General features: G+C 45.7%; 4 protein-coding genes across 10 annotated transcripts; 1 reads left to right on the forward strand and 3 right to left on the reverse strand.

Annotated features, from left to right (window-relative positions):
* The first annotated feature begins 411 nt into the window (after positions 1-411).
* TSSK4 (testis specific serine kinase 4) lies at positions 412-8,539 on the forward strand. Of its 6 annotated transcripts, XM_036841794.1 has the most exons (5): positions 462-496; positions 4,722-5,720; positions 6,062-6,276; positions 6,690-7,053; positions 7,501-7,776. In XM_036841794.1, exons 2-5 carry the CDS (start codon positions 5,499-5,501, stop codon positions 7,681-7,683), a joined length of 984 nt encoding a protein of 327 aa, XP_036697689.1. In that variant the 5' UTR covers positions 462-496; positions 4,722-5,498; the 3' UTR covers positions 7,684-7,776. The 6 variants fall into 6 exon arrangements, 3 of the variants coding, with proteins under 3 accessions (XP_036697689.1, XP_036697688.1, XP_036697690.1); XM_036841793.1 differs by lacking the exon at positions 462-496 and having other exon boundaries at positions 5,345-5,720; positions 7,433-8,539; XM_036841795.1 differs by lacking the exon at positions 462-496 and having other exon boundaries at positions 5,499-5,720; positions 6,654-7,053; positions 7,501-7,729.
* Positions 8,540-8,664: 125 nt separating this feature from the next.
* CHMP4A (charged multivesicular body protein 4A) lies at positions 8,665-12,507 on the reverse strand. Its single transcript, XM_036841798.1, has 6 exons — positions 12,337-12,507; positions 10,714-10,863; positions 10,445-10,622; positions 9,743-9,857; positions 9,442-9,577; positions 8,665-9,014 (listed from the first exon to the last, which is right to left on the reverse strand). The coding sequence occupies exons 1-6, from the start codon at positions 12,365-12,367 to the stop codon at positions 8,956-8,958; spliced, it is 669 nt and encodes a 222-aa protein (XP_036697693.1). The 5' UTR covers positions 12,368-12,507; the 3' UTR covers positions 8,665-8,955.
* On the reverse strand, positions 10,730-14,411 carry LOC118889725 (magnesium-dependent phosphatase 1). Of its 2 annotated transcripts, XR_005018607.1 has the most exons (7): positions 14,254-14,411; positions 14,077-14,137; positions 13,893-14,003; positions 13,455-13,562; positions 13,272-13,357; positions 12,935-13,094; positions 10,730-10,863 (listed from the first exon to the last, which is right to left on the reverse strand). XR_005018607.1 is itself a non-coding variant. In XM_036841799.1 (6 exons), exons 1-6 carry the CDS (start codon positions 14,288-14,290, stop codon positions 13,003-13,005), a joined length of 495 nt encoding a protein of 164 aa, XP_036697694.1. In that variant the 5' UTR covers positions 14,291-14,411; the 3' UTR covers positions 12,884-13,002. The 2 variants fall into 2 exon arrangements, 1 of the variants encoding a protein (XP_036697694.1); XM_036841799.1 differs by lacking the exon at positions 10,730-10,863 and having other exon boundaries at positions 12,884-13,094.
* A 769-nt stretch (positions 14,412-15,180) lies between these two features.
* Positions 15,181-25,098, reverse strand: NEDD8 (NEDD8 ubiquitin like modifier). The gene is made up of 4 exons (XM_036841800.1): positions 24,967-25,098; positions 16,383-16,430; positions 16,132-16,214; positions 15,181-15,554 (listed from the first exon to the last, which is right to left on the reverse strand). Exons 1-4 carry the CDS (start codon positions 24,982-24,984, stop codon positions 15,458-15,460), a joined length of 246 nt encoding a protein of 81 aa, XP_036697695.1. The 5' UTR covers positions 24,985-25,098; the 3' UTR covers positions 15,181-15,457.
* Between the last annotated feature and the right edge of the window lie 116 nt (positions 25,099-25,214).

The following is a 25,214-nucleotide window of genomic DNA, read 5'->3' on the forward strand; positions in this document are numbered from 1 at the left end:
ACGCCCTTTTTGGATAAGCGTTGCCGCGGGTCCGGCCGCCTATCCCCGGGAAGGTTTGGGTTGGGCGCCCGAGAGCAGTGCCCACTGCTCGCGCCCAGTGACTGCCCGGGACCCGGAGCCCGGCCGGCGGCTGCGCCCACACCTAGGGGACGCCCGAAGCGTTTGCCGGCTGACCCAATGGGACTCGCCACCGACTGCTGAGGCCGAGCCCCGAGAGGCGGTTCAAGGTCCTCAACCCGGGCGGGGGTGAGGCTTTGGGCGTCGCTGTGGAAGGACAGCAGAGGACACAGCCCATACAAGGGTCCTAGAATCGGATCTCACCGCACTGCTGCTCTGCCATCCGTCCTGAATGGCCTCTCGCCAAAAACCAAATGCCGTAAATAAAAATCTTACCAAGGCTGTACTGGAGGCCTCCCTGACCGTATAGCGACCGTCCCGTGTCCGACGATAGGCAAGCCTGGGCCAGGTTTGGTGCAGAGGCACGCAAAGAGATCGGGTATTTGCTCTTTTACCCCGTGAACTGGGCAGCCTGACGCTTGTTGTTAATTGCAGGTAAAGAACCTTGACATGCTTGCTTCGGTCTCTATGTTTTTATTCTTTATCTCTGTATATGTGTTTGAGCATCTCTTAATTTTGTATGTATTTGCTCTTTTACCCCGTGAACTGGGCAGCCTGACGCTTGTTGTTGTTTTTTGTTTGTTTGTTTAATCTTATTTACTTATTTTTACTTTTGGGTGTGTTGGGTCTTCGTTTCTGTGCGAGGGCTTTCTCTAGTTGCGGCGAGCGGGGGCCACTGTTCATCGTGGTGCGCGTGCCTCTCACTGTCGCGGCCTCTCCTGTTGCGGAGCACAGGCTCCAGACGCGCAGGCTCCGTAGCTGTGTCTCACGGGCCTAGTTGCTCCGCGGCATGTGGGATCTTCCCAGACCGGGGCTCGAACCCGTGTTCCCTGCATTGGCAGGCAGATTCTCAACCACTGCGCCACCAGGGAAGCCCAGCACCCCCCACCCCCCCGACGCTTGTTGTTAATTGCAGGTAAAGAACCTTGACATGCTTGCTTCGGTCTCTATGTTTTTATTCTTTATTTATCTCTGTATATGTGTTTGAGCATCTCTTAATTTTGTATTGCAGCTTACTCTGGAAAAGTTTATCCTGTCAAGGGATCTGCCATTAGGGAAATTCCTCTGGAGATCAGACCCAGGGGCCGTGACTTCGTTTTGGCCACCTGGGAGCAACTTAAGGTTTCCTTTTCCCGAGTGAAGAAAGTGGAAAATCTCAAGCGGTTTCTGGCTTGAAAAGCCCTTCATTTACTCACTTCTGCCCTCTCTGACCCAGCCCTCCTCCCCGCAGGAGGAGGTGAGGTTCCAGGAAGTAGGGGGTTGGGTTTTTTAGAGAATCAATGAATTTTGTAATCAGAAAAGTAACTTAGAGTGGCTTTGGAATAACTTTTAAGTGACAACCCCCTGGTCTCTAAACCTGGGCCTCCTTCACAATTAACAGCCACCCCCCATAAGATCAGTGCCACCAAGCCTCCTCTGCTTTTCTCTTGAATATCTTCCAAATTGCCCTCCATGCTGCCTTGGTTCAGGCCCCATCCCCTCACCTAAATTACCATGACAGCCACCTTGCTAGTCTCTTGGTCATCTCTCCCCTTGGATCCATTTTCCATACCGCTGCTGCAAGGATTTTTTTCTTTTTTTAGTCTTAAAGATGTCCTATTTCCTGCAACAGTGGTTCTTTTTTTAAAAAAATTTTAATACAATTTTTAAAGGTAACTTTCCATGTACAGTTATTACAAAATATTGGCTATATTCCCCGTGTTGTGCAATACATCCTTGAGCCCATCTTACTCCCAATAGTTTGTACCTCCCACTCCTCCACCCCTATATTGCCCCCTCCCCCTTCTCACTGGTAACCACTAGTTTGTTCCCTATATCTGTGAGTGTGTTTCTTTTCATTAAATTCACTAGTTTGCAAGAGTGGTTCTCAAATCTTGGTGTGCATCAGATTCAGCTGGAAACTTATTAAAAACATAGATACCGGGACTTCCCTGGTGCCACAGCGGTTAAGAATCTGCCTGCCAATGCAGGGGACATGAGTTCGAGCCCTGGTCCAGGAAGATCTCACATGCCGCGGAGCAACTAATAAGCCCGTGCGCCACAACTACTGGGCCTGCGCTCTAGAGCCTGCGAGCCACAACTACTGAGCCCGCGTGCCTAGAGCCTGTGCTCAGCAACAAGAGAAGCCACCGCAGTGAGAAGCCCACACACCGCAAGAAAGAGTAGCCCCCGCTTGCCGCAACTACAGAAAGCCTGCGCACGGCAACGAAGACCCAATGCAGCCAAAAATATAAATAAATAAATAAATAAATAAATAAATAAATAAATAAATTTATAAAAAACAACATAGATACCTGGGTCCCACCAAATCAGGATCTTGGGGAAGGAGGTGACTGGGCATCAGCATTTTTTAACAAGCTCTGACTTTGATGCACAGCAAAATTTAACCATGAGTACGTAGGATAGAGTCAAAAAAAGCTTGGCATATTAGGCCTCTCAGACCTGCATTTAAATTACTTCTCCAGGTACATTCCCCTCTAGAACCCTATCCTGTATTTAAATTGAAATCTTGAATGTCATATTTTCTCAAGCTTGCAAGCTTCATATATAGTTCCTTCTGCCTAGACTGTTCAATCTACCATTCCCTACTTAACCTGCCTGGAGACTTCTTTTGAACAGTGCAAATGCCACCTTCTCTATAAAGCCTTCCCTTACATCTCCTTACAGGCTTTGTTTATAGAACTTTATCTCACCGTACTGTTATTTTAACTTCTTATGTGTCTGTCTCCCTTGCTAATTGCTAACTCCTCACAGGAGGATTATAATTTATCCATCTTGGTATCCTCAGAACCTAACAGTGCTTTTGTATACAGTAGGCGGCTTAATACACATTCCTTGAATAAACTGGTTTACCTGCTGTAAGTGATGAGAACAGAGGTGCCACCAAGCTGCCTATCCAGGGGAGCAGAGGATAGGCGGGGCTGGGTGGGCCTCCTTACCACTGTGTGCCCTGGACAGTTGTTCATCTTGATAGACTGAGGATGTAGATTTGGCTTCCAACAGGACTTTGGAACCACCCTGCCAGCAGGATCAGCCTGTCAATAAATAGGAATTTACCAGTAGCCTATGGTATAATCTGTTGGAGTTTCTGTTTTGTTTTGGAGGATGGAAGATAACTCTGATTCTTCCTTTGTTACTTCCTCTGTGTGCCACCCCCTCCCCCCCATCTTAAATCCAGATAACCCCTCTGACCACAACCTCTTGTCCTGTCTTTCCCACCAAACTTGTTCCATTTCACTGAGACCTGCAACCCCTCCCCCTGCCCTTCGGCCTTTTTCTAGCTTGTCTTCCTAACCCAAGCAGCTTAGATTCTGCATTCCATCCTTTTAGCCAAATTCTTGCCTGTGTTCTTGATGCCTCTCTCCCATTATTCTTTCACGGCAGCTGCTAAGTGAAACCTTAATCTTGGGTCAATATGTCTGTTAATATTCAAACACCTATATCCAGAATGCTAAAATAATCTTAACACTATGATATGTTAAGATTGTGTGTCCATAAGTTGTGTTTTCCAAACTCATTTGGGCCCTCAGTGCTGCCCAGTAATGCTCATTTTCCAAATCAGCTCTCTCCCATTCTCCACAAGCCTTTCTTCTCAAGTCTTTGACTTCATATCCCTTCTCTCATCAGCTGACCTCCCTTACAGCCTAGTGGGAGATGCAAGCAAGAAAAACAATTACAGACACCACGTTAGAGAAAGTATTGGAGCTGTGGGAGCACCCAGGAGGGAGGAACATCTAACTTGGGCCTGAACAGTCAGTAAAGGCTTCCTTAAAACAGATCATCAGCTAAGTCCTGAAGGGAGAGTAGGAGTTTGCCAGAACAGAGGCAACAATGAAAGAAAAGCAGTTGTTTGGCTGGAGCATTGCTTGTATGTTACAAGAGAAAATCGGAGAGGTAAGCAGGGTCAAATTTGAAGCCACATAAAAGAATCTGGACTTGATCTTAAGGAGAATGGGGAGGCACTGAATTGTTATGGGAATAAAATCAGATTTACTCCCTGGACTTCAGGGTGAACACACTGAGGGGAGGGGAGCAGAAGGCTTGCTGGAGTTAAGAAATGAGGGGTCTCGATGAGATTCTTAGGGAGGACGGAAAGGTCTGAGGAAATAAGGCCTATAATAGAATCCTCAGGGTGTGATTAAGGGATGGATGGTGGGGGAGGCTCCAGTGGAACCTGAGAAATGGCTAGAGGGGTGGCAGGAAAACTGTAGAGTTCAGGGTCATGGAAGGCAAGATAAGAATGCATTTCAAGGGGACTTCCCTGGTGGTCCAGTGGGTAGAACTCCGCGCTCCCAATGCAGGGGGCCAGGGTTCAATCCCTGGTCGGGGAACTTACAGCCCACATGCATGCCGCAACTAAAGATCCCACGTGCTGCAACTAAAGATCCCACGTGCCGCAACTAAGACCCAGTGCAGCCAAAATAAATATTTTTAAAAAAGAATGCATTTCAAGGTTAAGAGGAGTCTCCATCCCCACCTCATAAATCCGAGTGATCCTTGTAACCGTCTTTGTGCATATAAAGGTATGGAAGTGATGTTTTGTGATTTTGGAGCCTAGGCCTCAATTGGTCGTGCAGCTTGTTTTTTTTTCTCTTGAAATTCAGTGGAAACTGTGTGAGGGAACTTGGGCTACTCTACTGAATAATGAGATCATACACAGAAACAAACCAGCCCAGCTGAGATGATGCCACCAGCTGAATTACCCAACTGAGTCCAGCTGAATTTGTCCAAAAAAAAAGGTTATTTTAAGCCACCACCACCACCCCCAAAAAGGAATACGTTTGAAAGTTAGGTTCCTTAGAACATGCTTCTACAATACCTTGCGATTCTCTGTGATATTCTGACACTCAGGTGTTTCTCATGCTGGATTATCAATGCTAGCAGAATAGGGTCTCTCTTGGCCTTATTGGTTATTTTCTCCCAGGACTCCGTACACTGCCTGGCACATAGCAGGTGCTCAATAAACATGACTGGTTGAAAGGACCAGATCCACGGAGCGAGTCTCACCAGATTATAAAGGTACCTCCAGCAATGAATATGTTCCAAACTGCATTTCCTTCTCAAGCCTTGTGGCCAGTGGTGGATAGAAGGTGAATTATGATGTGTGCGGAACATGGGACCTCGGGGAGTTCCGTAACCAAGAGGAGAAAGTTAACAACAGCCAGTGGAGACAAAAAGAACTGCTTCTCCCTTCTTCCCTCTCCAAGCTCCTAGTGCAGAGCTGAACCCAGCATCCCAGACTTGTGTGACTACATAGGCAAGCTTTTGGAGACTAACTTCACTTTGGTACCCTAGCCTTCAGCGGCTCAAGGTGTTGGCTTTCTGAGCAGACAGGAGGCTTTTAAGTAGCAAAGCTCCCTGCTCTCAGCAAGCCCAACACCATGGGGAAGGGAGACACCTTGGAAGCACCATCCACCTCGGCCTACCGCTCTGTCATGGAGGAATATGGTTACGAAGTGGGCAAAGTCATTGGCAATGGCTCCTATGGGACGGTGTATGAGGCTTACTACACAAAGCAGAAAGTCATGGTGGCTGTCAAGATCATCTCAAAGAAGAAGGCCTCTGAGGACTATCTTAACAAGTTCTTGCCCCGTGAGATACAGGTTGGAAAGGGGGCTAGAAGAGGGACCAAGCTGCTTAAGGCTTCTCAAAAGGGGTATGGTTAGGAGGGGGTGGAGCCAGAAACCCCTATACCACAACTGAATGACTCACTAGGCAGCTAGGAAAATTACTTGATGTAAATTCAGCTTCTTTCCACCTCACCTCCAGACCCTCAAAAAGTAAAAAGTGCAAAGCATAGGGTTTGTCCATAGGCCACCAGCCCTCTGGGGTTTGATTCTGTTGCAAAGTTCTAAGAAAGTAGCAGTGGGAGAGTAGGAGAAGGCTGGGAGCGCAGCCAGGGTGCTCCCTGCCTGGGTTTGATGGGTCCCTCTTCTGGGGCCAGGTAATGAAGGTCCTGCGGCACAAGTATCTCATCAACTTCTATCAGGCCATCGAGACCACATCCCGAGTGTACATCATTCTGGAGCTGGTTCAGGGTGGTGACGTCCTTGAGTGGATCCAGCACTATGGGGCCTGCTCTGAGCCCCTTGCTGGCAAGTGGTTCTCCCAGATGACCCTGGGCATCGCCTACCTGCACAGCAAGGGCATCGTGCACCGGTGAGGGCACTGCCACCCAGACTGGGGCCTTTGGGCTCCCAAGGGGGTTTTATGCACGTCTTCCATGTTCTACCCTCTTTTTTCTTCCCTTGACCTCCCTCCTCAGTATCTAGGCCTATTCATCCACTTTATTTTAATCATCCGGTCAAGAACATTTATTAAGTACCCACTGTGAGCAGAGCACTTTATGAAAAGTGATGGTGAGCTCCTAGTGATCCTCAGGTACCATCCTCTCTTCCCTTTGGGCTCTGCTCGTAACTCCATGACTTTCCTTCCTCTCTGCCCTGTGTCCTCATAATGGCATCTCTTTCCCTCTTTGCCTTTCCTTATCTCTAGCCTCTGACCCCTGGCCCTTCAGCTCCCAGTCTAACACTAAGCCCTCTCCTGACCCCCAGCCTTTCTGCTGCTGGTAGGGACTTAAAGTTGGAGAACCTGTTGCTGGACAAGAGGGAGAACGTGAAGATATCGGACTTTGGCTTCGCCAAGATGGTGCCTTCTAACCAGTCTGTGCGGAGTAGCCCTTCTTACCGCCAAGTGAACTGCTTTAGCCACCTCAGCCAGACCTACTGTGGCAGCTTTGCTTATGCCTGCCCGGAGATCTTGCTAGGCCTGCCCTACAACCCTTTCCTGTCTGACACCTGGAGCATGGGCGTCATCCTCTACACGCTAGTGGTTGCCCGTCTGCCCTTCGATGACACCAATCTCAAGAAACTGCTGAGAGAGACTCAGAAGGAGGTCACTTTTCCACCTAACTATGCCATCTCCCAGGAGTGCAAGGTGCTGGCTCCCCCAGGAGGGCTGAGGCCTCAGGGGTGACCTGCAGAGAGGGAATACCCAACCTAGACCTCCCAACCCCAGGGAAGCCTCCCCCCGATACCAGGGCCATTCCACACCCTTGCCCTGCCCTAGAATAGTGGGGAGGGCTTAAAGGGCCAACCTCTGGGCTTGCACCTGGGATGTGAGTGATAAGCAGGTTTTAGTCTCTACCTCTTTAGGCCAGAAGGGGATTCTGCAAGGATTTCCCCCACAGAACCCTTCCTTTCCTTCCCCTCAAGGTGCTGGCTTTCTGAGCAGACAGGAGGCTTTTAAGGGTAAAGTCAGGGCCACACTCCCTTTCACCAGAGTGGTGTGATGGGCTATCCTGCTTCTTTCTTAGGTCCAGCTACTCATTGTGTGGCACAATGCGGGCCAGCTCAGCCAAGACCTCTCTCTCCCCTGCCCTAGAACCTGGTCCTCCAGACGCTACGCCAAGCCACCAAGCGTGCCACCATCCTGGACATCATCAAGGATCCCTGGGTGCTCAAGTTCCAGCCTGAGCAACCCACCCATGAGATCAGGCTGCTTGAGGCCATGTGCCAACCCCCCAGCACCACTAATCGTCACCAATCCTTGGAAATCAGTACCTGAAAGTGGCGGAAGGAGGGGGTTGAAAGAGGAGCAAAGCAGGAGGGTCTTGGGCTAAAAATCTTTTATACCAAAAATAAATCTAATTCTGTTTTAGTTCCATCAGGTAGAGTCACATTCTTTCCTCAGGGGGAACCTTAGCAGGGAACACTGCTGAGGGCGAGAGGTGTGTTTCTGCCCAGAGCTTGTAACCAGTCATCTTGACACTGGTTAAGTCAACATTATAATTTACAGTGTAGCGCATATGTGGCTCATAGGTGAGTGGGTTGGGCGTGCTCAGAGGAACACCTGCTTTGGGGAGGCTTCATTATTCTGGCTGAGTACATGCTCAGTTTTGTCTATCTCTATGCACTCTAAATGTTCAAGCAGTGGGGCAGAAGTTGCTCTACCCTGATTGCTCAGTTTGGTCACAGCTCTGCCTGTCTACAGTCCAAGGGGACGGCAATGTTCGTTCTTTTAGAGATGGGTAACAGGAGGTATGTAATATCTTGGTTCCTTCCTCCTTCACATGCCACCTTACCCACTACTGAAACAATCCTGGTGAATCATGGTCCCTCATCATTGCTCCTACACGTTGAAGTGACAGTTCAAACCAAGCCTATGAACTATGCGTTCTGGAGAAAGGAAACCTATTGACCCCTTATCCCCGTACGTCTCCTTTCCTACCCTTCAAAGTGGGCTTTGTAAGGGGATGGCTGGTGAGTCACGGGGCTCTCTCGGCAGAGGCACAACTGGGTGAAAGTAATGAGGGAAGGCTCAGGGACAGCTCCACACGGCTCTAGGATAAATAACAGATGGCAGTTTCCTCACCCTCAGCACCAGGCAGCTCTAGGACACACCAGCTTGAGAGATGGAACAGTATCTGCCTGGAACATAGTAGGTTGAGATAATGGAAGCTCCCATTTCTCCTATGCTCCAACTCCCCTTCATTACTCTCATTATTACTCATTTCTTGAAACAAAGCTCCAAGGACCAGGAGACGAGTTTCAGTTGTAGACAAGGCAGTATAAGCACTAGGGTTCCATCCGCCCAATTTTATTGCGAACGAGGGCACTGTAACTGCTATCAAAGGGAGCCCAGGGGCTCCTCCTGCACCAAGATCCTTCTTCAGGGTTGAGCCAGGGATGGGAGGGCGACAGACCCTTTTCTCAGGCAGGGTCACACTACCACCCTCAGCAGGACCTCCCAACAAGGCCATGTTCCTTTAGCTTAGCATTTGGCACTTAAGGAAAAGAGAACAATGAAGGCAGCGTCAGGTAGACAAGCCCAGACTCATCAGGACACCCACTCAGCCAACTGCTTTAGTGCTTCTTCATCTTCATCCGTTTTGGGAGCTTTGGGGATAAGGACACCCAGAGAAAGAAAGAAGTGTTAAGGCCTCAGCAACTTCCAACCATCCCCTCCTATAACACTCAGAGCCTGTGAACACTCTCTCCCAGCAAAGAACCTAAGGGTATGGTCTTGCTTGCTGGGCTGCTGCTAATTCCCACAGCACCTTTGTGCAAATCAGAAGAAGCTGCCTCTTTCTCCCAGCATTTGCAGCCCTAAACCAGAGGACACAGTTTGCTGAGTGAAGCACAGGCCTGATTTCAGTCCTCATTCCCCTTCAGCCAGGTGCCCTTATGCAGTCAACAACCTGTGCAACTGTAGCAGCAACCCTCTCTGCCTGGATCCTTTCAGGCAGGATGGATGAGGAATAATTTTTCCCCATATCTATCCCACCCTCTCAAGTCCTTGAGATGACAGAACAGCCCTGGGTACCTGGCCCTGCAGGAAGACGTGTAGAGGGTACACTGGGCAGTGTGACTGGGGGTTCCTCCTCCTTGTCGCCCACATGTAACAACTCTCGGGCCAATTCCTCCTGCTCCAGCTCCTCTAGCTCCTCCAACAGTTCATCCTGGATATGGGATGACAAGATCACTCAAGACAAAGGAAAATTCTACTTCCAAAAACATACCACTTTTGGAGTTTCCCCCAAACCTGTCCCACAATTCTCTTAGGCATTCCTTCTGGCTAGTCCCATGCCTTCTCCAATATTCCTTGACCCCTCACTCCCAATCACCTCATCCACATCGTCTCCAAATCCCACGGGTCGAGAAATGGCATCTGAGATCTGCTGGGCCACCTCCTGTTGTTCTGTGATGTCAGCCATCAGTTCATCCACCTTGTCAATGTCCCTGAGAACAAGATACATAGCCCAGAAATCAGGTGACAACCCTGACTTTTTCATCTCACATGAATGAAGACCCTCCTGCCTGTGGCTTCAGATTGACAAATCCATGGCTACTAGGTAAAAGAGATCCCTGGAAAAGTGTAAAGAGGCAAATCTGGGCTAAGAAATGGCAAGAAGACACATTGGGGAGGAATGGTTGCACTCTCTTCTCTGAAGGATCTTTAAAAATGAGGAAAATTGGGAATTCCCTGGCAGTCCAGTGGTTAGGACTGGGCGCTTTCACTGCGGAGGGCCTGGGTTCAATCCCTGGTCGGGGAACTAAGATCCCACAAGCCTTGCAGGGCAGCCAAAAAAACCACAAAAAACAAAACAAAACAAAACAAAAAAAAGAGGAAAATCATCTTTCCTCCCTAGAATGCCCCAGCCAGCAAAGAGGTCGCCTTGCAATAAGCAAGGAGGCTGACAGGGGTCTAGCCATCACAGGCAACTCTACTGTAAATTCACATCTGGAGAGGTTTTAAGATTCACAGTACAATATCAAGCTGCTCTCCCCAGTGCCTGGGCCCCCTCCTCCCCTCCCCCCGTACCCACATGTCCTGGTAGGCCTTCTTCATGCCTTGGGCAGCAAGCTCCATGGTACGAAGCACTTCTGCATTGGTGGTGGCATTCTCAATGGCCTCACGCTGAAACTCCAGGGTGGATAATGTCCCGTCGGTTTGTGCCAGCTGCTGTTCCAACCTTTTCTTCCTCCGCAAAGCCTGTAGGGCGGCTGATCCAGCCCACACCCTGAACATCAGAGCCAGAAGCCCTTGCTCCCCGCCCCGGGCCCTCCCTGGTGGTGCCTTTCCCTCCCCCATTACCTCTCTTATTCTTGGTCCCATGCTTCTTGGCAGTTTGTAGCTCCTGTTCAATCTTCTGCTCCAGAAATTCCTGTTTCTTGATCAATATCTTCTCCGTCTCCTTCAGTTTCTGTATTGCCTCTTCAGGGGTTGGCCCCCTCTCCTTCTTCTCTGGAGTCCAATGGAGCAGCCCACGTTGTGTGAAGGAAAAATATTAGCCACCGATTATTGAGTGCATAGTATGTGCTAGGCACTCGACTGTGTTATTGTTAATCCCCGAACAACTTTCTACGATGAACGTACTCTCTCTACTTTACAAATGTGAAAACAGGCATAAAGAGGTTATTAACATTTTGGTCTAAAATCACAACTACTGTAGTAAGAGACTGCAAAGGATTTGAAATGTGAGAGTATGATTTCCAAAGCCAATATTCTTTTGCTATTCCTAGTTACCTTTCAAGTCATTTCCAGTTTCTGTTTTTGTTTTTTTTAATAGAATTAATTTTTCTTAGAGCAGTTTTGGGTTCACAGCAAACTGAGTGAGTGGAAGGTACAAAGACTTCCCATATACCACCTGCACCCACACATGCATAACCTCCTCATTACCGTGTTCCCCACCAGAGTTCAATCACTTTTTATTACTGTTCCACTTGCTATCCTAGGAGATACTCAAGGTCCTGATTCCACAGGATCAAACTGAATGAAGTAGGGGGGCTAGAGAAAAAAAATCTGATTTCAATTGCTCCCTTCATCTTCTGCACTTCTAACAGACTTATTAAAAAAAAAAAAAATCTGAAGGCCCTAGCCTGCTTAATATCCTTCTATACTCTCCACTGCCTACAGGATAAAATCCAAAAAACTTTAAGACACACGGGGTCCTTCATGATCTGGCCCCCGTTTACCTCTCCATCCACACTTCTACTTTCCTCTTCCTTCAGCGCGCGCGTGCACACACACACACACACACACACACACACACTCTCACAGGGCAGCCAGAACTCTTTTCCCCTAAATATAGCATACTTTTTCCTGCCTCTGTTTTGCACGGTTATCTCTTCCTGGAGAACCTCAACCCCCCATCTGGCATACTTCTAGCCTTCTGGATCACCACCCGCCGTGCCTGCTTCATCCATGCACCCCTGGTTCTTAGGAAAATCTCCATCACAGAGTCGCCACACTACACTGTAAATGCCAGATTTTGCTTGTTTAGGAAACTCTCCATCACGGAGTCGCCACACTACGCTGTAAATGCCAGACTTTGCTTGTCTTCCCACACCACAGAGGAGCTCACGAGGGCTGTCTTTCTTGGGTCACCTCAGATTGCCTCTGGCCCAGCATAAAGGAAGCACCAGTGTTTTGGAAAGGATTGGATGCCGACAGGCAGCAACTTGTCCCCCAGGCCTTAACAGCGGGAGCCAGCGCAGCTGCCACGCTCTCCACTCGCGCCCCCTCCCGGGCCTCGAGCTCTTCCCTCCGCGGTGGGGGAAGGAAGGCAGATGGAGCCAGGCGCCCTGACAAGGCGGCGCCTCCTGGCCCGGGAGAAGGCCTTGCTGGGCCACCGGGGTTTTCAGGACAGCGTCTCCCAGCTCTCCCCGCGCCCCCTGCGGCCAGCACCTCCCGGGGACTAGTCTCGCCCGGGCTCACCCCTCCCGAAGAGCCGGCCGAGCCCACTCATCGCGACCCTCGCCTCTCCCGCCTCCGCCCTACGGCGTCCCGTACGCTTCCGCCTTGCTCCCGGGAATCATCACTGCGAGACCAGCCTCGGCCAATCCTTCCTTGGGGCACCACGGCGACATCATCAACAAGCGCCAGCGAGACCACTATCACGTGTGACCCGACACACCAGCCCCAAACCCACGCGCTCCTCTTAAAGCGGCCGCTTCGTTTCCCACTATATAAAAAGGTCGCCTCACCCTCCCCACCCCAAAACAAAGTCTTTGCTTCCTGGAAGGAAATGTGCAGGGTAATGCACCCCACTACTTGGGGCCAGTGGAAGAGTTCTTCATGCCCTTGACAGAGCTCAGGAGAGGTGTGGGGATGGGGAGAGCATAAGGGGATCACAGTCTTGGGTTTGCCACAAGTTTATAAGGCAGAACCTGATGCAGTCTAATGCCTCACATACTGGTCTTGGCACCTCCGGATGGCCCACCCCGGGTCACACGCTAGAAAATTAGAAACAACACACACTGGGTAAGATCTCTTCTGCCACTCACAAATACACTTTAATAATTTACAAATGCACCTGAAAATGCCCTCCTGATTTCCTTTCAGTTCTATGCCTCAAATGAGGCTCATCCACAGGGCTGGACCTCAGAGTCCAGCTTGCGCCTTTGCAAATGTCTCTAATCCTTGAGTTAGGGTCTGAAGGCTCATTCCATTCTGGACATGAATGCTGGTAACACCTAGAAAGAAAGAAGCCACAATTTCATCAGGCCTTCAGGGCTCCCTATTATGACTCTCACCTTTTTGGGGTGTCACTTGCATGCAAACTATCCATCCTGTACATATCTACCTAACCCCTTCCCTCTTAGGAACCCTTTCTCCTCACTCCCCAAATGGCTATCCTTGCCACTCAGTACCCAGTTTGCTGACATCTACAATATTCCGCTTTTCATCATCAAAGAAGATCATCTGGGAGAAAGGAACTCCAGTCTTCTGCTGCAACCTGTGCAAGACACGGCGAGGGTAACCACTCTGGCTTCTTAGCTCCTCCAGCCTCTCTGGTCTTCTGTCTCCCTGCTTCTCCCCTTATCTCAGCGTACCTCTCAAAGTGCGTGACCTTGCTGCCTGGATAGATCTCCCGATGAACAAAGTATCTGACAAGGTCAAAGAGCTCCAGTAGCTGGTTGGCCCCTTCAACCTCACCTGTCCTGCAAAAAGGTGTAGTAGATGGGATCAGGAGAGTGGAGGGCCAAGGCTGCAAGTGAAATTATGTGTAACCAGGGGGAAATCAACTTGCTGTTCTTCCGGAATGGGTAGGCATCCTCCGCCCTGATTCAATTCCATATCCTTCCTGTATGACACAGGTGGCACTGAGCCAATGTTTATTAAACAAAATGCACAGGAGAGGGTACAATTCGAAAAATATATACACACCTGCAAATTTGCACCGCCTAAATTTTTGCAGCCAAGGGGTTACACGGGAAGTCTCCTCATGCATGCACCTCTCGGCATTAGACCGACTCAGTCGCTCTTCTTACCGTGAAGCGGCCGCGACGGGCACCCCCAAGCCCTGCAATCGTTCCAGGACCTTAGGCACCTCTGGGTACAGTCGGACGGCCTGGCCCCGCCTATCTCGTACAGTTCCATCACTGGAGAGGGCGAGAGTGTGCTCAGCTCCCGCGGGGCCCCGCCTGGCCCCAGGCCTCCCCAGCCCCGCCTCACCTTCTCTTGTGGAACGGCGGGTCTACGTGCGTGTCCACCCAGAACGGCCACAGCGTGTAATCTGTGAGAGGAAGGAGGGGGAGGTCTCAGCCTGGGCGGGCGCAGGGCCTCGAGAGCATCAACTAGGGTTTGGAAAAAACTGTGCCCTACGAAACTCTTCCCAATCCAGTCCCTCACCTAGATCGAAGACTACGAGTTTCGGGAGCCGCGCCATGACCCGCGCCCGCAGGCTGCGCGCACGGAGGCGGGCCTTTCTGCCGCGGCTCCCAGGCCGCCCCGCGGGCCTTAGAGAAGCGGCGACTAGAGTGCCGCCAACCTGAGCTGGGAAGATCGGCCCCAAAACCTCGCAAGAGCGCCTTCTGGTGGTGGTGGTGGTGGGGAGGACCGCAGCAAAGTGCCAATGCGACTGCTCACAGGATCGCAATGGTCCTCAACTCTCTCCAAAGGATATTCTTTCCTTGCTTCTCCACCCCACCCGGCCTCGCCAGCTCCTACTGAACTAGAGGAGACAAGGAAGGGAAGCCCTTTCTTCTGGCACCCGTCTCTCATTTTATCTCACCGAGTCCTAAAGTGATCCATCATAGCTTGTCACTCCACACTCATCCTTTCTCCATATCAGCCACTCCACCGTATAGAGCCTAGAGCCCTCAGCAATATTCCAGCCATAAAAGAATGCAGTGTCTGCTAAGCTCTTGATGCCTTTCTTGAACCAGGCCCAAATGTCCAGTAGGGTCACAATGGGGGAGAATTCACTCTCCTGGTTTCTACCACCCACGTCAGGAGTATGCTGACAGATACGTAACAAGCAGTTTGGGGAGAAGGACTGATTTGTATTGTTTGTCAATTTCTGTAAATATTCCTACCATGGCCAATTTCAAGCTACCAACATGAAGTCACTTAATACGGGGTTAGGAAAGATGCCAACAATTAGCTCTGGAGCAGGTTAAGAGCTGGCTCCAGCACACCACTGAGTGTAGACTCTTAGAGTCTGAGAACCCCTCTAAGGGCACATTCTCTTACACTGTCCTACTCCTTCAGCCTGGTGTAACTGAGTGTGCATTGGCCCATTTTGATTTCAGTCACGTTTGTGCAATAGAAGAAAGATTCCAGGAGGCCATGAAATATTTTATTGACAACCAGGGACAGAGCCATTAACAGAGGGAAGCACACAGGACTGCAAACTAAAACCCAATAGCCAGCAAGGGTCCTTTGGGCCAGGAACACTGCATCCTGGGGTCCTCACAGTCTCCCACCAACAGACACACAAGACTGGGCATCCAGGAGAGGGGGCAGTGGCTCTGGTGTCCCACAGTGTGAGAGGATACATGATGCCTCATAATGAGCGCCAGGGCAAGGAGGTGAAATGGAGGGGGGGGGTCCATCACTGCCTAAGACCACCTCCTCCTCTCAGAGCCAGTACCAGGTGGAGGACTGAACCACCTAGTATCTTGTAATCAGCTGCTGTCTTCTCATCGTTCCTGCAGGAAGAGGCAAAAAAAAAAAGAAAAAAAGGTATTAGAAATACCATCTAGAGCAAGGTTCTTAACCTGGGTTTCATGGATCTGTCTGGGAATCTATGAATGCAGATGAGAAAAAAATTACATCTTTATATTTTTACTAACCCCTAACTGAAATTTGATATTTCTTTCAGTTTTGAACACAGGCAAAAACCCCACAGGGGTATTATTAGCAATATGGGTAACTTGTTAATAACAAAAATTAGATATTTTCCTATCATTTCACAACTGTTTGTAGGTATCTTGAAAATCTTTTAAAATTATAGTAGTTATTATATCCATCATTAGATCTTAATGAAGTACATATATCACAAACTTGCTTTAGTAGTGTGATAAGTGTATTTCGATCCCATTAGTTTCTTTTGTAATTCCATGCATTTTATCTTATGTCTGCAAAAATCTAATTCTGAGAAGGGGTTTCATCAAATTGCCAAAGGGTCTGAGACAACAAAAAAGAGGCAGGCCTGCTCCACCTCCAGTACTTGCATCTTCATCGTCACATAAGATGGCCACGCCCTCATTCCCATTCCAAACTTACATCTGTTTACCACTGTAGATGAGCCGCTGCTGCTGTGGGGGGATTCCCTCTTTCTCCTCCACACGCTCCTTGATTCGCTCCACCTTTAGGGGTACAAGTAGTCAGGGGTTGCTCAGGGGGAAGGACCGTGGAACGGGAAAGAACAAGAGCTATGCAGAGAGTATCAGAGCGGAAGGACTCAGTTCATCAGCATACCCAAGCAAGTGTACACGTAGGGAGATAGGCATGGCGAGGTATTGGGCGTACATTACCTTGTCTGTGGGTTCAATGTCAATCTCAATCTCCTTTCCGGTCAGCGTCTGAAACAGGCAAGGGTTTCATGAATCCTATAGCCCAATATAAAATTTGTCTCCTAGGTAAAACATCCTGGCCTAGTCTCGGGGGATCTATCTACTACCTTCTGAGAAATGCACATTCTCAAAGCTGATTTGAAGTGTCAGAAATTTTGACCACACCCGATTTCAGACATTTTTAGGCTGTGAACAACTTTGATAGGGGAAGATTCTGTAAACCATTTGACCCTTTTAATCTCACAGGTCATCTCACCTCCCATTCCGCTAGAATCCAAGAGAATACCATAACTCCTTTTGATAAGACAGCAATGAGAATTGTCCTAAGGAAGGTATTCCTTTGAGAAGGACCTTGTCTTACATACCAATGCCAGAAATTAACATTCAGATAACTCAGAGAATTCTCAAGGACACTGGAGATCACCTCTAACCAACTTTTTTTTTTTTAAATATTTATTTATTTGGTTGCGCCGGGTCTTAGTTGTGGCAGGAGAGCTCCTTAGTTGTGGCATGCGAACCCTTAGTTGCAGCATGCATGTGGGATCTAGTTCCCTCACCAGGGATTGAACCCAGGTCCCCTGCATTGCGAGTGCAGTCTTAACCACCGCACCACCAGGGAAGTCCCTGACCAACTTTTTAAGTAATACTAGAATTCAACATTCTATTCTCCCGTATCTTCTCCAGACTTCCACCTAAATCCTAAATTGCAGCTCTGGTCCTCTTGACTTCTTCTATAGGCAAAGGGCTGCTGATATCCAAACACAATAATTATACTCATTGTACACTTATTTATTTTTTTAAATTTTATTTATTTATTTATTTTTTGGCTGCCTTGGGTCTTCGTTGCTGCGCACGGGCTTTCTCTAGTTGCGGCGAGTGGGGGCTACTCTTGGTTGCGGTGCGTGGGCTTCTCATTGCGGTGACTTCTCTTGTTGCAGAGCACGGGCTCTAGGTGTGCAGGCTTCAGTAGTTGTGGCACACGGGCTTCGTTGTTCCGCGGCATGTGGGATCTTCCCGAACCAGGGCTCGAACCCGTGTCCCCTGCATTGGCAGGCGGATTCTTAACCACTGCGCCACCAGGGAAGTCCCTCATTGTACACTTACAAATGTGCTTCAGCCAATCTAATCTCCTATCCATCCTTGCTCTTCAAACTCCATCTGCACCAGTCTACAGTAATCCATAATTTAGGGGCATTTTCCTTGCTTCTACTGTTTTTCTTGTTGCCATGCCCTCTTCCGCTCTTTTGCAAACCTTCAAGGGACACTTTAAGATTGATGACTTGTCCCCAATACACTTTAATAGCCATTACAGCTAGTTGTTTAAGTGTCAAACTCTCCAATTTATACTCCAGCTCCCTCAAGGACAGAGACTGTTCAATCTTCCTAATTTAAGCACAAAGCACAGTGTTTGACATAGAAGCAGTCAATAAATACTTGTGGAACGGCTAAATACACCGATGATCATGTTATGATCACAGCTAACATTTACTGAACACTTTCCAAGAGTTAGAAACTATGCTGAGTGTCTTACATGCATCAATACATTTAATCCTTGCAAGTACTTATGAGATATGTACTATTACTATCACCATTTATAGTTGAGGAAAATGGGGTTTGGACAGGTTAAAAAGCACGCCTATGAAGTCAAAAGGAGAATATGAATCCAAACACAAACTCTCTGGCCCCAGAACCTGAGCTTTCAGCTCTGTACTCAGTACTGCCCAAGCCTGGCTGATCTAGTATTGAGACCCAATGTACACTCCTGCGGGGGACTTACAAAATAGCATATGGTTCCTACTTATGGTATTCACAAAGACCAGCAGGAAGAAAGTACTTAGGATCTAATTTCTCAACCATGAGAATGATTCACTACTAAGGATATTTCAAAAAATGCAAGAGTAACTCCTTTGGATTGACCTGTTTGGATGCAAAAGAATAAATTACAACAGTAATTTTCAAGTTTCCACCCCAACTCAAGCTGGTCTGTTTGAAAATTTTCAGTAGTCTATGGTAAAATGAGAAAAATAATGACAACAATGAGATTTTCATGAAACTAAATATTTTCAGGTGTTAAAATGTCCTTTTATGAAACGACAGTGACAATATATGGTATTTTTTTAGGCTCCTTCCTGACAAAATGAAAAGTATGCAATTCCATGTTGTCCACAAATTATCTCAATTTATGGATCATAATACTTTAAATGCAAAGACTCTTTAACCAGACAATTCTATTTCTAGATAACTGACCTAAAGGAAAAACTTGAAATTTGAGTACGTATTCAGAGGAACATGTGAGGTTTACTGCAACACCTTTCATTAAAGAAAAACACTAGAAACAGCCTAATGCCTATTAATAGGAAAGCTATTAAACTATGGTACACCCATAGAATGATACATTTATTATGCAACAGTTTATACACTAACATGGAAAGATCTAGAGAATGTATGATTATGTATCATTTTCTATATGTAAATATATACATACATACATGCATAGAAGAAAGGATTAAAAGTATACCTATCTCCTAAAATTATGATTATCCTTGAGAAGGGGAGTAGGACTGAGGAGACCAAAGCTAACTCTCCCTTTATCTGTACTATCTAATAAAATATCTAATAAAAATATATTCCTTTATCACATGAATATTAATAAATATTCATTCTGATTTAATAATAGCAATTTTTAAAGAGTACAAAAGACTCTAACAGAAAGCCTAGAACTGCTCTCCCAAGAGTCAGATGCTTGGGCTTTATGACATTTGAAAAAAATTATTGGTTTATAAAATCTAAATCTCTAGCACTGGTCCTTTGTTTCTGAGATCGACTATAGAAGCCTATGAATGTATCCAGAGAGCAATCTGGCATATGGTGTCCCAGCAATAACACTTCTGGGAAAATAATTCTCTGTCCAAAAATATACCTATGACAATGAATTGCAACTTTTTGAAACTGAAAAACTAGAAACACAATCCAAATATCACACAATTGAGGGTTAAATAAATTATGGTACAAACACAGGGGGAAAATCACACAGTTCTCAAACAATGTTTTGACTAACAGTATAATTCTTATTTTGTAACTAAATAAATAAACACACACATACATGTATTTATATGCTTTCAAAAAAGTTTGGAAGGATATAGACATCAGTGCTTTTATTTTGAGTTGTGAGATTATGGGTGATTTAAATTACTTTCTTTGTGCTTTTTTGTATTTTCCATTTTTTAATACCATAAATACATTGGGATGAGAAAAAAAATTTAAAACAATGTCCTTGATGAGAGTATAAGGGAACCATTCTGTAAAGCAGCACTGTCCACTAGAGATAGAAACTTAGTGAAAGCCACATATACAGTATTAAATATTCTAGTAGCCACATTTTTAAAAGGTGAAATTAATTTTAATATTCTGAAACCCAATATATTCAAATTATTAATATATTTTACATTCTTTTTTTCTAACCAAATCTTCAAAATTCTGTGTGCATTTCATACTGACAGCACACCTCAATTCAGATGGTAAGTTATCATCTGAAATACTTGATCTGTATTTAAATTTCACAATTTACAGTTGAAAAAGTACATTTACATTCCCAACTTGTTCCAAACAAGTTAAAAGGTTTTCCAACTACTGAATAAAGTTTCAGTTCCTATATTAAATTAATTAAAATTAAATACAAATAAAATAATTGAATTCCTCAGTCTCACTAGCCACATTTCCAGTGGTCAATAGTGCACGTGGGCTAATGGCCACTGTACTGGACACTGCTCAAGCATCCCAGCTAATGTAGGAAGCAACAATAAAATCAGAATATCCCCATTTTGTAACCTCCAATGAAATAATGGATCTAGGCAATGACTAACATCGCAGAAAGCAAAACAACCTGACAGAAGTATGTGTCACAATACCACCTATGAATTATTCTCACACATGAACAGACAAAAAGGACTAATCAAGCCTCTAGATCTTATTACCAATTGACAGGAAACACAGAGGAAGGAGGAATATATTAAAAGACAGCATGGGAGGTAATCAGCAAAATCCAAACTATAGGAAACTCTATGGGACCAACCACCTAGATTATTCAACAAGAAAAAAATGGGGGAAATGGGGAATTACAGGTTTAAAGAGGCCTAAAATACTTATCAACCAACTACAATGTATGAATCTTAGTTGGATCCAGATTCAAACAAATTGTAAAAAACAAATGAGACAATGATAGTGTGAAATCACTGTTGATTTTTTAGGTGTAATAATTATGGTTATGTTAGTAAAAAAAAGTTCTTTTTTACAGATAAATACCGAAATATATACAAATAATATACGCTACGCTATCTGGGACTTGCTCCTTAAAACATAAGGTAAGGAAAGTTGGTGAGTATAAATAAAATAAGATTGGCCATGAGATGATTGTTTTTGAAGCTTTGTATAGGGTGCATTATTCCTTCTCTCTGCTGTTGTATATGTTTGAAATTGTCATAATTAAAATCATTTAAAACTGAACAATTTTAAAAGATATTCTTGATTTCAATTTTAAAAGATATTTTAAAAGACCATGTCATACTGGATTTCTTCCCTCAAATCTGGTCATTGTGACCTGGGAATACATTCAATGCTATTCAACTAGTCTATGATGAACCTAAGGCTGACATTCTGCTAAAAGCACTGTAGGGGATATAAAAGAAATTAAGTGACCCAGCCCTTGCCAACAATCTTTTTCAAGTGAAGATTTACAACCAAGAGACACTGAGACATACAATTAATAGAACAAACCAATATACAAGAAATGCCATACTGAATGTTATCGTCCAAAATACAAGGGGCAGTGACAAAGTGCTGTGGTGAGGGAAAATCAACAGTGATTAATTTAAACCTGACTGAGATACCATTTCACACCCACTAAAATAGCTATAATAAAGATGGGTGCAGAGCAGCTGGAATGCTCACTCATTGCAGGTAGGGATGTAAAATGGTGCCATATTTTGGAGAACTGTTTGGCAGCATCTTTTAAAGTTATACATGACCCAGTAATTCCATTCCTAGGTATTTATCCAAAGGAAATGAAAACATAAGTCCACAAAAAGACAATGTTCATATCATCATTTCTGGCTATTACAAGCCTTCTTCATAATAGCCAGAAACTGGAAATAACCCAAACGTCCATCAACAGGAGAACGGATAAACAAATTGTGATATACTCATCTAATGTAGTATTACTCAGTAATGAGACAGACCTACAGACACAACAACAGACATAATGCTGAGTGAAAGAAGCCAGACACAAAAATTATATATTCTATAATTCCATTACATGAAATTCTAAAACAAGCAAAACTAACCTATGGAACTTTCAGAGGGCAGGGGTGAAAATGTTCTAGATCTGTGGCTACATGGGGGTATACTGTTGTTAAAAACTCCTTGAACTTAACCCTTAAGAGCTTTGTGTTTTATTTTATGTTTAAAAAAGCATAAATGAGAAAACTGGGGCTTAGATAGTAAAGACAGGTGCCCAAAGTAATTTGCTAAGAGGAATCAATGCAGGATCTGAGGTTAGGGAATAATATGATGAAAAAGAAGGTTAAAGAAGACCTGTACACTATGATTTTGTACACCATATTTTGGTATAGACTCTAAACTTTATTATTATTTTTTAAAAATACATATACTTTATTTTTTTTAAAGAATTTTTTGATGGGGACCATTTTTTAAAGTCTTTATTGAATTTGTTACGATATTGTTTCTGTTTTATGTTTTGGGATCGAACCCACATCCCCTACACTGGAAGGTGAAGTCTTAACCATTGGACCACCAGGGAAGTCCCTAGACTCTAAACTTTAGAGGGGAATGGCAGTAGGAAAATCTTGTTGGAGGTATCCCAACAAGAGGTATTTCTCTGGAGGTATCACAGAGAAATAAAGATATAAGTTAATGAGACCCCAGACGAGAACAAGGGTAATGGGAATGGAAAGAAAATCAACAGAAAGATGTATCAAAAGAAAAATTAGGTTCTATAAGAGAAAAATGATTTTAAAGAACTGGGTTCCAGGTAACTGGTAGATTGATGGGATCAATATATGAGATGAGTATTGGGAAGATGGCTTAAGACAGAAGATGATGTATTTAATTTTAGAAACACAGAGATGAGGTATCAAGCGAAGTTTTAAATCACGAGTGTGCCAACTAAAGGATGTCACTTGCCTCCTGGTTCTACAAGAATTAAGTCATTAGCCACCGCAGTCACTGACCTTCAACCAGCCTGAAAGGAGTTCAAGGTGGAGACTGGGAATGAGGCACATCAGGAATGTGCTCTGGGAAAATTAATAGAACAGGCCTTTAGATAGTTAGATATTTTCAGGAGAAAATGAACCCAAATTCTTACATCTTCCCATACTTAGAAAAGCACTAAAACCATTAACTAGGATGTCTGTTCCTCTTGACTAGCAGCAACCTTCTACCGAGATGTGTGCTTGATTACCCTTTGCCAAAATCACATACATGCTGACCTCCCCCACTTACCTTTGGAGCAGTTCCTCAGAGCTATCTAAGAGGCTGTCTCCTGGGCTAAGGTCCTCAGTAAGTCCCCAAATAAAACTGAACTTACAGCTCTTATGTTGTGTGTTTTTCCTTCAGTCGACAAGGGATTTAGTTGTAAAAGATTGCAAAGAGAGATATGGAATAAGTTACCTACATGGAGAACGACAGTGGAAGAATGAATAATTCACAAAGGAACCCGGCTAAAAAACCTATCATTTGTATAGTAATTCACAGCTAACTAATTGCTTTATTTATTTAACATACAAAAATGTATTTAACATACAAAAAAGAAAGAGAAAGATGGACAGAGAAACCTATTTGAAGGTGGAAAGGAAAGTGTTTTGGGAAAGGAGCCTGACAATTTTAGAGAAGTACTAAATAAAAATGGATTCAAAGAAAGTAGAACCTTGCATACTCCCCAGACAAGCAGAAATGCAGAATGTTAGAAATGCAGAATCTCGGGTTCCATCCCAGACCACTGAATTAGAATCAGCATTTTAACAAGATCCCCAGGTGATTCTTACACATTTTTAAGTTGAGAAGCCCATCTAGAATACAGTATTTTCTTAAACTGCAGGTCTCAACCCATCAGTGGGTTATGAAATCAACTTGGAATATAATTCAAAATACCAGAGCATATCACACAGTTATTTTGTGTTTGTATGGGACCATGAGATAAAATTTTTTTGTGTAGGTTGAGATTTAAAAAAAGGTTTACAAAACATTGAACAAAAGTATAGTAATAACCTCTTCTTTGGACTAAGGGAGGACTAAGAGAACCTGAGAATCCATATGTATTGAAATGACATAAGCATTCACTTGCTAATGTTTCTCAAGACTTTTTGGACAGTGACCCACACTAAGAAATACATATGAACGAATATCACATCCATGCATGTAATATACATACAAAATAAAAACCAAAATTTCACAAACAATCCTCTTACCCAGAAGTATACCCTGATATTTCTATTTTTTTCTTTTTCTTGTTGCTTGTGACCCACGGACTTATTAAACTGATTCTACCACTAGTGACTGTTTTATAGGTCATTACTCAAAATTTGAAAAACAATGACCTTTAACATGCTGCTTGGCCTCAATCCTCAGCTAAGATGGTGGTTCAGAAGGACTGAAGAGGTTAATGCCTATTATGCATGATAAATACACTAAGGAGCTGATGAAATAACGATAGACTTCCTTGGCAGTTTAAAAAAAAAAATGCTAAACTAACGTTGCACTGCATCAATTGTTAGTTTTTGTCCCTCCCTCTTAAGGCACAAAGGAGGAAATAGCAGATAGGACTAATGAGGGTTGGAAATTGGTGAAGAACCACGGGAGGCGGGATGGAGATGAAAGAAACACTGCTAGTACCAGGAACTAGGGCACTGATAACTAACCTGCCTCAGTCAAGGAAGTGAGGCTGGTCCAGGATGCTGGCTCAGAAAGGCAGGTGCTAACTGAACACGCACCCAGCTTTGTTTTCTGAAGGCCGGCTGAGATACACCTTGGCGACAACTAGCAAAAGCTCACAGTCTAGTTCCTGGGAGGCCCCGGTTCCCTAGGCTAACGTTTTTGTGCTGTACTCGGAGTAGCCTACGTTAGGCGCTGGGAGAAGCAGGTAACTTGGGCTTGGACGACGGAGAACAGAGCTTATTCCCAGAATCCGAGAGAGAGGGGAGCCAAGATGCTGCTAGGCCTTCTCTATGACCGCGGGGGTTCGAACACAGCGAGACCCCGGGCAAAGGCGGCCTCCTTCTGGGTCAAGGAACGGTCCCGGAATGAAAGCAGGCACAGCACAGACCCCGGGGTCGTCTGGCTGGGCCAGCCCCTCCTCTCGAAGCCCTTTTGAGCACCCTCCCCCCCACATCCCATCACCCCTCGCGCGCAGCCCCGAGGCTGTCAGCCCCCTCCACGCTCGGGAAAGGCGTGGTTTTCCTTCCCGGCGTCTCCCTTAAGGCACAGCGGCCAGCCCAGTACCACTGCGTCTTGGCAAGGCTGGAGGTGCTCCCACCTTCACTTTAATTAGCATCTTCTTCCCAGTTTGGGGCTGCACACAGATAAATTGCTGCTTCTACCGCTGCGATCGCCGATGCAGCTCCCCAGCACTCAGCCTGTGGGAGTCACTTCTGCTTCCGGGTCACTGCCTGGCTCCACCCCCCCCTCCCCCCACCTCGCTCCCCCCGCTTCTTTCCAAGGGGTTCCGGAAAGGCTCAGGAATGCCTTCGGGTTTCGTTTCTGTGGCGTCGTAAAAAAAAAAAA

This window comes from Balaenoptera musculus, chromosome 2, assembly GCF_009873245.2.
Source record: "Balaenoptera musculus isolate JJ_BM4_2016_0621 chromosome 2, mBalMus1.pri.v3, whole genome shotgun sequence".
Lineage (NCBI taxonomy): Eukaryota > Metazoa > Chordata > Mammalia > Artiodactyla > Balaenopteridae > Balaenoptera > Balaenoptera musculus.

Excerpts from the sequence above, each read along its gene's own strand:
- LOC118889725 (XM_036841799.1), bottom strand. The coding sequence starts at position 14,290 with ATGGCGCGGCTCCCGAAACTCGTAGTCTTCGATCTAG. Across the intron at positions 14,004-14,076 it reads CCGCCGTTCCACAAGAGAAG|TGATGGAACTGTACGAGATA; the intron begins GTGAGGCGGGGC and ends CGCCCTCTCCAG. Across the intron at positions 13,563-13,892 it reads CCCGTCGCGGCCGCTTCACG|GACAGGTGAGGTTGAAGGGG; the intron begins GTAAGAAGAGCG and ends ACCTTTTTGCAG.
- CHMP4A (XM_036841798.1), bottom strand. The coding sequence starts at position 12,367 with ATGAGTGGGCTCGGCCGGCTCTTCGGGAGGG. Across the intron at positions 9,858-10,444 it reads AAGAAGGCCTACCAGGACAT|GGACATTGACAAGGTGGATG; the intron begins GTGGGTACGGGG and ends TCTTGTTCTCAG. Across the intron at positions 9,578-9,742 it reads TTGGAGACGATGTGGATGAG|GATGAACTGTTGGAGGAGCT; the intron begins GTGATTGGGAGT and ends TCCCATATCCAG.
- NEDD8 (XM_036841800.1), bottom strand. Across the intron at positions 16,215-16,382 it reads ACATTGAACCCACAGACAAG|GTGGAGCGAATCAAGGAGCG; the intron begins GTAATGTACGCC and ends GTACCCCTAAAG. Across the intron at positions 15,555-16,131 it reads ATCTACAGTGGTAAACAGAT|GAACGATGAGAAGACAGCAG; the intron begins GTAAGTTTGGAA and ends CTCTTCCTGCAG.
- TSSK4 (XM_036841793.1), top strand. The coding sequence starts at position 5,499 with ATGGGGAAGGGAGACACCTTGGAAGCACCATCCACCTCGGCCTACCGC. Across the intron at positions 5,721-6,061 it reads TCTTGCCCCGTGAGATACAG|GTAATGAAGGTCCTGCGGCA; the intron begins GTTGGAAAGGGG and ends TTCTGGGGCCAG. Across the intron at positions 6,277-6,689 it reads AGCAAGGGCATCGTGCACCG|GGACTTAAAGTTGGAGAACC; the intron begins GTGAGGGCACTG and ends TGCTGCTGGTAG.